The 7,956-nt window shown below is 39.3% G+C and overlaps 2 protein-coding genes across 2 annotated transcripts; both read right to left on the bottom strand.

Annotated features, from left to right (window-relative positions):
• Positions 1–2,325: 2,325 nt before the first annotated feature.
• On the bottom strand, positions 2,326–3,291 carry LOC121555078 (gamma-crystallin M3-like). The gene is made up of 3 exons (XM_041868868.1): positions 3,183–3,291; positions 2,792–3,034; positions 2,326–2,643 (listed from the first exon to the last, which is right to left on the bottom strand). The coding sequence occupies exons 1-3, from the start codon at positions 3,210–3,212 to the stop codon at positions 2,368–2,370; spliced, it is 549 nt and encodes a 182-aa protein (XP_041724802.1). The 5' UTR covers positions 3,213–3,291; the 3' UTR covers positions 2,326–2,367.
• Positions 3,292–5,600: 2,309 nt separating this feature from the next.
• On the bottom strand, positions 5,601–6,604 carry LOC121555077 (gamma-crystallin M3-like). Its single transcript, XM_041868867.1, has 3 exons — positions 6,508–6,604; positions 6,048–6,290; positions 5,601–5,918 (listed from the first exon to the last, which is right to left on the bottom strand). Exons 1-3 carry the CDS (start codon positions 6,535–6,537, stop codon positions 5,643–5,645), a joined length of 549 nt encoding a protein of 182 aa, XP_041724801.1. The 5' UTR covers positions 6,538–6,604; the 3' UTR covers positions 5,601–5,642.
• Between the last annotated feature and the right edge of the window lie 1,352 nt (positions 6,605–7,956).

Raw genomic sequence — 7,956 nt, 5'->3', positions numbered from 1 at the left:
GGAGCAAAACACCGGCCTAGATTTGCTCAACTGTAAGCACATTGTCAGCTTCACACTTTTTGCAAAACATTACACTCAGTGATTTGCAAAACATTAAACACACTTGTATGCATTTGACACATAAATGTATCATGATGTCATTTCCTTGCAATTTCAAAGCAAAGGCTTTCAAATGAACACACCCATGAACCAATTGGTTAAACCCAGCCACCAGGTGTGCACACACACTGGTGCTTAATTGTAGACATACCAATCAGGTTTAAGCACTATAAAAAGGCAACAGGTAAGTTCACCTGTCTTAAAAAAAATGGATGTGTCAGAGGAAGAGGAAGAGGAAGAGGGAGAGGGAGAGGGAGAGGGAGAGGAAGACCTGGAGGAGGGGTAGGACATGCACAAAGAAGAAGAAAACCAAATCTGTGTAACGAAATTCGTGCTACAATTGTGGACCATGTAATAAACCACAGACTAACACTGAGGGAGGCTGGACTGAGAGTACAGCCTAACCTAAGCAGGTACACGGTGGCATCAATAGTTCGGACATTTCGTCAAGAGCACAGGTGAGAAACGTATCTTCTGTCAACAGAAAATCCATAGCTTACTGCATGTACTATATCAACAGTTTTGGTATCTATTCCTGTATCATTTTACAGTAAGCTACATGTATTTTGTTTGGCCAACATAGGATTCAACGTCGAGAACACCAAGGAGGGAGGGGCCCCATATTGAATATGTGGTGGTACGTTTTGTTCACTGACTGTAGTATTGTGTACTGCACACATAACCTTTTTACTGTACATGTAATTTTACTGTATAGCAGACCTACAGTAAATTTATCTACACAATGTGATCTTTTGCTGTATTTCAGAGAGTTTTGCAAATGGATGCGGAGGAAGTCCCGCATGAGTTTATATACATTGATGAGGCTGGATTTAACCTAACAACAGTGAGAAGAAGGGGAAGAAACATCATTGGCCACAGGGCTATTGTCAATGTACCAGGGCAACGTGGGGGTAACATTACCCTTTGTGCTGCCATTACACAGAATGGGGTCCTCCACCGCCATGCCAACTTGGGTCCTTAGAACACTGACCTCATTCTTACATTTTTAGACAGATTACACAATATTATCACAGCAGCAAACCAAAGGGACCAGATGCAATACATTGTCGTCCGGGACAATGTAGCTTTCCATCGTTCTGCTCTGGTCCAAAACTGGTTTCATCAACACCCAAAATGTACAGTTCAATACCTTCCACCATACTCCCCCTTCCTAAACCCCATCGAGGAGTTCTTCTCAGCATGGCGGTGGAAGGTTTATGATCTCCGGCCCTATGTCCAGATGGCCCTCATTCAAGCTATGGTGGAAGCATGTGATCAAATTGAAGCAGCATCCATACAAGGGTGGATTCATCACTCCCAAAGATTCTTCCCACGTTGCCTTGTAAATGAAAATATAGCCTGTGATGTTGACGAGGCCCTGTGGCCAGATCCAGCTAGGCGGAGAGATGGTTAGGTTATTTTTATTTTTTATTCGGTACTGAACTGGATATGTAATTTATGTTACAGTATTACTGTAAGCTTACAGTACAATGGTATGTTCAGTAATACTGTATGAAAACTGGAAAATGTTTTGTTATGAATGTTTTGTTGAATTGTTCAGTATTGACTTACTTGAGTACATGAAAATAAATACATATTTTTATTAGTCTGCACAATTGGTGTCATGTGGTGTTGGTGAATTTATTTTTACACTTTCTCTGTGTAAATGCTAAAAGTATTTTAGGTTGAGCACAGGAGTGTTTAACTGATTCAAACAGAATCAGACCATATGATGGTTGGGTTTATGTTATGACAACAAAATAAGATTTTTATAAGACATTGTATAGTTTTGACAAAAGTGTTCCATTTTGCAAATGATCTGAGGTGTTGTGATACTTTGGTGTAGTGTTGTGCTAATTGTGTGAAGGGGTTTGAAAAACCGGGCCCTGTTTTCAAAATTGTGCTCAAGCAATTGAAAAAAACTGTAATACGTATTACTGTTTACTGGAGAGAGGTTGATGGGATGTGGAGTAGCGCAACGTGTATGATTAGCTAAGTTTGTTCGCTCTACAAGTTGACCAATGCATTAGTGTTAACATCAAAATCCCTCTTTATCATCTAAAGGACATTCATTTAAATGCATTATGGCAGTCAATAAGTCATGCCCATAAAAGCACTTAGTAGGCTTTATGGTGTAAGGTACAATTTAAATGTTACGCATATCTTTCTGGTAAAAATGTAAACACAAACCGTCAAAATATTGAAATGATGTAGCACACTCAATTGTTACGGATTACCAATCACTTTTATTTGATCAATATAAGATATCTAGCACATATCAGTAATACGCCTTATGCTCATGAACCTCATGCCACTCATACCCATATCTCTGAAGCTCCTGTACTCTCCAGGCCTCATGTACATCATCCTGCCTCTGAAATGGGGCTGCTCGTACATCAGCCAGTGGCCGTCCATCACGTTGCAGGACTGGCAGTCTGACATGCGGTAACGATCCATGATGGAGTCACAGTCGTCCATCATCTCGTGCATCTGACCTCCGAAGTTCTCCCTCTCGTAGATCCTCATCTTGTAGTTTCCACGGTGCTGTTAGGAGGAAATAAGAATATGTTTAATTATTTACTGAACGCACCAGACTGTTGAATAGCTCAAATATGATTTGCGTGATTAATTATGGACTTCACACAGGTACTTCTAGTGGGGCTATTACAGCAGCTTGAATATCATATTTTACCATGGGGATCATGCGGCAGGACCTGATTCCATCGCTCATTCCCATCATACTCTGGTAGTCAGAGTACTCTCCCCTCTTCATGAAGTACTGGTTTCCCATGTAGTTGGGGCGCTCATACACCATGAAGCATCCACTCTGAACCCTGCAGGATTGGCACCTGCTCATGTAGGAGGACATGTCAGGGCAGTCGGAGCTGCACTCATAAGAGCGGCCCTGGAAGTTTCTGTCCTCGTAGAAGGTGGCCTGAAAACACAATGTATTTATTCATAATTTCTCAATATGTAATTCAAAAAATGCAACAAATATAAGAAGCTTTTAGTTTTGCATGTAAAGATACAACGATAATATAGAGAAAAATGTATTTTAGGTAAAAAAATAAAATAATGCTTACTCTTCCCATGTTCATGCCGGTGGTGGTCATTGTTGGTCACTGAGTTGCTGCTGCTGCTGCTGCTACTGCTGCACTGATATTCTGTCTGTGGTAACCCTTACTTTTATACCTGACCTAACCCAAAGAATCTGTTGACCCTATTGTGTAAACCCCTGACCCAGCAACACAGTATAGAGGCCTGTAGAGTGCTGAAGTACCATAGTCATATTTCCACGTGACTGGGTCCCTAGAAGACATAAAAGCCTTTTTTCCACTGTGAAACAGGTAACACAAAACCTTTTAGAGGAACAATAGACTCTGGCAGTGACAACCATTGCATACATATATGCTAATGAGTGGGGTGGAGTCTACAAGTCAGTTACACAATTTGAATTCTATTTCAACCTATGATTCATATTCCCTCGTTATCTCTTTCATTCAGTGAAGTCAGTTAAACTTAACTCTTGTGTCAATGATAAAATTGAATCACCTGACTCCATAAATTAATTTTCTGTCAATATTATTTTTTTCTGGATCAGATATGAATCCCATGTCCCCCATGACAATATCAGCATTTATATTAGAAACTCCCTGTTAAATAATGGTTCAGAAAAGTAAAACATTGATTTGAAGAGAATGAAATGAACACAGAATCAAAAAACTTTTTTTGACAACAGTGTTTCAAAATGTTCCTGATTACTACTAACTGGGTTAGAAAACAGCACATTGTGTGGAATGAGGATTTGCTAAGTACATCACAACCACAATTCATGTCCATTCCCTGAGTGTATGGTAGCCCTAATTCTGCATGCTTTTAAAAGTTGAGTCATATTTCACTTATTGAGGAGATACACCATATATTATGCGTTTCCTGATTAGAATGAAGATTACAACACACATAACTAACCAGCTATATCAATTAGACAAATATATTCAAAAAATTTGCAGTCGCGCCAACAAGTCAAATGTAATTTGAAAACTTGGGACTGAGAATGTGCCATGTGGGATGCTGGCGAGTTGGATGTCAAAGACTAGTGTTTTTCTAACATCAAAAACCCTTATTAAAACACTAATTTTAGGATAGGGGTTTGCCATGTCAGTGACATAATCACTAAAGCAGCAGTTGTTAGTGATAGCATCCGCTGGCTGCTTTAGCTAACCAATGTCTTCACTCTAGAACTAGCTAGCTAACATTATAAGGATGGTTTTTACATCCAATTTCTAAGATGTAATTCAAAATACCTAGAGATGAATGTGGAGATTGTGTTATTTACTTAGCAAGAACTAATACAGGGCAAACTGGAATATCATAAATAGGTTCATCAAAAAAATGTATTCTTCATGAAGAAAATGCAACAATAATAGTTATTTGTGGAAACATTTGTACTTATATATTTTCAAACAGCAAATATAATGATTTGTAAAAAAATATATCAATATTTCCATCAAACAATAACAATTAATAATAATAATTTAATGAAAATATTATTCAATATTTTTCCCATTCAACAAAAAACTATGATTTGTAACATTTCAATAAACAATCTATGATTTCATATTTTTTCCATTCAACAATAGTACATATTTGTAAAAATCTTTAGTTTCATTTTATTTTTATTCATCAATAATGATTATTTGTAGCTCAGTGAGCAACTGTGTGGAATGGATTCCAAAGAGGGGCCAACCACGTGGCCTTTCATGTCCCTGGGAAAATCCTGATTTGATGCTAAAATCTTGTATACCAGTATGTATATTTCTGTACAAAACATTGTATGTTATGTATGCTTCATAAATGTGTTATGATGAAGTCCTTATGTAGGTACTCTTCAAAAAAAGTGTTACCCAAAAGTATTTGCAAGTCAATGAAGCTGTTCAGCTAGTCATATTGCTAATGAGCCACTAGATACTGTACTGTTTATTGTATCATGTTAGCATAATTGGTCTCAGCTATATGACAAGGGGTGCAAGTGTGTGAACAAGAAATTAGTAGGTACATTTGTTGTCACACTTAAAAAGGGAAACATTAAAAGGATAGTGTGAGACTTTGGCAATTAAGCCCCTTTCTACTCACCCAGAGTCAAATTAACTAATGGATAAAATGTTAATGTCTATGCTTGCAACTTGAAGGAAGTTGAAGGTAGTTGAACTAGCTTTAGCGCTATGACTGGAAGTCTACTTGAACAGCTAGCATGCTTCATTAGTCAGAGTTCATCTGACTCCGAGTAAGTAGAAAAAGGGCTTAAAATCACTTTAAAAATGTTTGTGAATTATTTTATTCAGTGGTTTATATATAGTAGCAAGCAATATATATAATGGTTTATATATTCAAGCAATATATAGTAGCAGGAGTCAATGACACGCCTCATGCTCATGAACCTCACTCCTGCTTATGCTGTGGCCACATACCAAAATATTGAAATAATGTAGCACACACAATTGTTACGGATGACTAATCACTTTTATTTGATCGATATAAGATATCTAGCACATATCAGTGATACGCCTCATGCTCATGAACCTCATGCCACTCATGCCCATCTCTCTGAAGCTCCTGTACTCTCCAGGCCTCATGTACATCATCCTGCCTCTGAAATGGGGTTGCTCGTACATAAGCCAATGGCCGTCCATCACGTTGCAGGACTGGCAGTCGGACATACGGTAACGCTCCTGGATGGAGTCACAGTCGTCCATCATCTCGTGCATCTGACCTCCGAAGCTCTCCCTCTCGTAGATCCTCATCCTGAAGTTTCCACGGTGCTGTTAGGAGAAAATAACATTATAAGGTTACTTTCTTGATCAGTGAAATTATATACAAACTAATTTTGTATGCGAATACCATCATCAAAATATACTTTATTTTCAAAGATGAATCTATGTTCAACCTACCATGGGGATCATGCGGCAGGACCTGAAACCATCGGTCATTCCCATCATACTCTGGTAGTCAGAGTACTCTCCCCTCTTCATGAAGTACTGGTTTCCCATGTAGTTAGGGCGCTCATACACCATGAAGCATCCACTCTGAACCCTGCAGGATTGGCACCTGCTCATGTAGGAGGAAATGTCGGGGCAGTCGGAGCTGCACTCATAAGAGCGGCCCTGGAAGTTTCTGTCCTCGTAGAAGGTGGCCTGAAAATAAAAATGAATAATTTCTAGGAATTAAACAATTGTTTGAAGCAAACATTTTACATACATTTGCGATTTTATTCAGTCACACTGGTAACCAGGTTATTGGGATAAGTACAACTATCATGTTGTAGGTTATGGTGCTAGAGCATTACAGCCCTTTTGTAGAACAATCTATGAAAATTAAAGCATATATTTAAAAAACCTTCCCAGTGCTTACCCTGCCCATGTTCATGCTGGTGTTGGACATGCTTGTTACTGTGCTGATGGTTGCTGCTCCTGAACTGACTTCCTACCTGGTTTAACCCGTTCTTTTATACCTGACCAAACCTAAAGAATCCCTAGCTCCATTGTTCAAACCCCTGACCCAGCACCATGCTATAGAGGCCTACTGAGGCCACTGAGGTGACGTCCACATTTTCAGGGACTGGATCCCTCAGGTCCTGTTTTAACCATCGACAGCCACTAGATTATCGCCAGTTGATCTCTTGGTAAACCATCAATACGCGCTAAAATCACCTGCACAGCTCATTTCAATTGCAACCATTATTGACCACCAAATTACTGCTCCCTAAAGCTGATGTCAGTATTAACATTTTAGTCCTGCTTGCTGTCAAAATCTTTGAAGACGTTTTTGGCCTCTACTTTATATACACTGAGTGTACAAAATATTAAGAACACCTGCTCTTCCAGGTGAATCCAGGTGAAACTTACGATCCCTTATTGATGTCACTTATTCAATCCACTTCAATCAGTCTAGATGAAGGAGAGGAGATTTTTAAGCCTTGAGACAATTGAGACATGGATTGTGTATGTGTGCCATTCAGAGGGTGAATGGGCAAGACAAAATATGTAATTGCCTTTGAACGGGTTATGGTAGTAGGTGCCAGGCGCACCAGTTTGTGTCAAGAACTGCAATGTTGCTGGGTATTTCATGCTCAACAGTTTCCCTTGTGTATCAAGAATGGTCCACCACTCAAAGATTTAATCTAATCCTGAACTATAAAGCATGTTGCTATGATAGCTAACATTAGATACTGTAGCTATCTGATTGAAAATGTTACCAGACTAGCTAGCTAGAAAACAACTTTGTTTGGCTTGTTATGAAGCACACTGAACACTGGAATATAGCTACAAGGTGTGTATTTTGGTCATCGTTAAATTAGAACATTTGGACAAACTGTTTGCCTCTGTATTTCCTGTGTTAGTTGCTGCCCATGACACTGGATAAACCGTGGGGAGGCAGGTAGCCTAGTGATTAAGAGTGTCGGGCCAGCAACCGAAAGGTACGATGTTCAAATCCTTGCTCTAACTAGGTGAAAAATCTGTTGATGTGCTCTTGAGCAATGCACTTAACCCCAATTGCTCCTGTAAGCTGCTCTGGATAAGAGCGCCTGCTAAATTATGTAAATGTAATACCGTCTAATGCTGTGCATTAGCTCTGGGGACACCTTGTGGCTCAGCTAACAAGTTGGTTCTGGGGCTGCCCACAGCTTCTCATTTCTCGGGGTTGTGATTGTTAACTATTGGGTTGTGCAGTGAGTCCCTCGGCAGTATAGTAAACCAGCAACATTTGTTCAGTGACTTGGCAGGTTGTGTATGCTTGCTTGTCCTTTCTTCCACATTGAAACAGCATAATTAAGTAGCAAACACAAAGTCACCTTAATAA

This window comes from Coregonus clupeaformis, chromosome 40, assembly GCF_020615455.1.
Source record: "Coregonus clupeaformis isolate EN_2021a chromosome 40, ASM2061545v1, whole genome shotgun sequence".
Lineage (NCBI taxonomy): Eukaryota > Metazoa > Chordata > Actinopteri > Salmoniformes > Salmonidae > Coregonus > Coregonus clupeaformis.
This window is presented reverse-complemented; position numbering and strand designations above follow the sequence as displayed.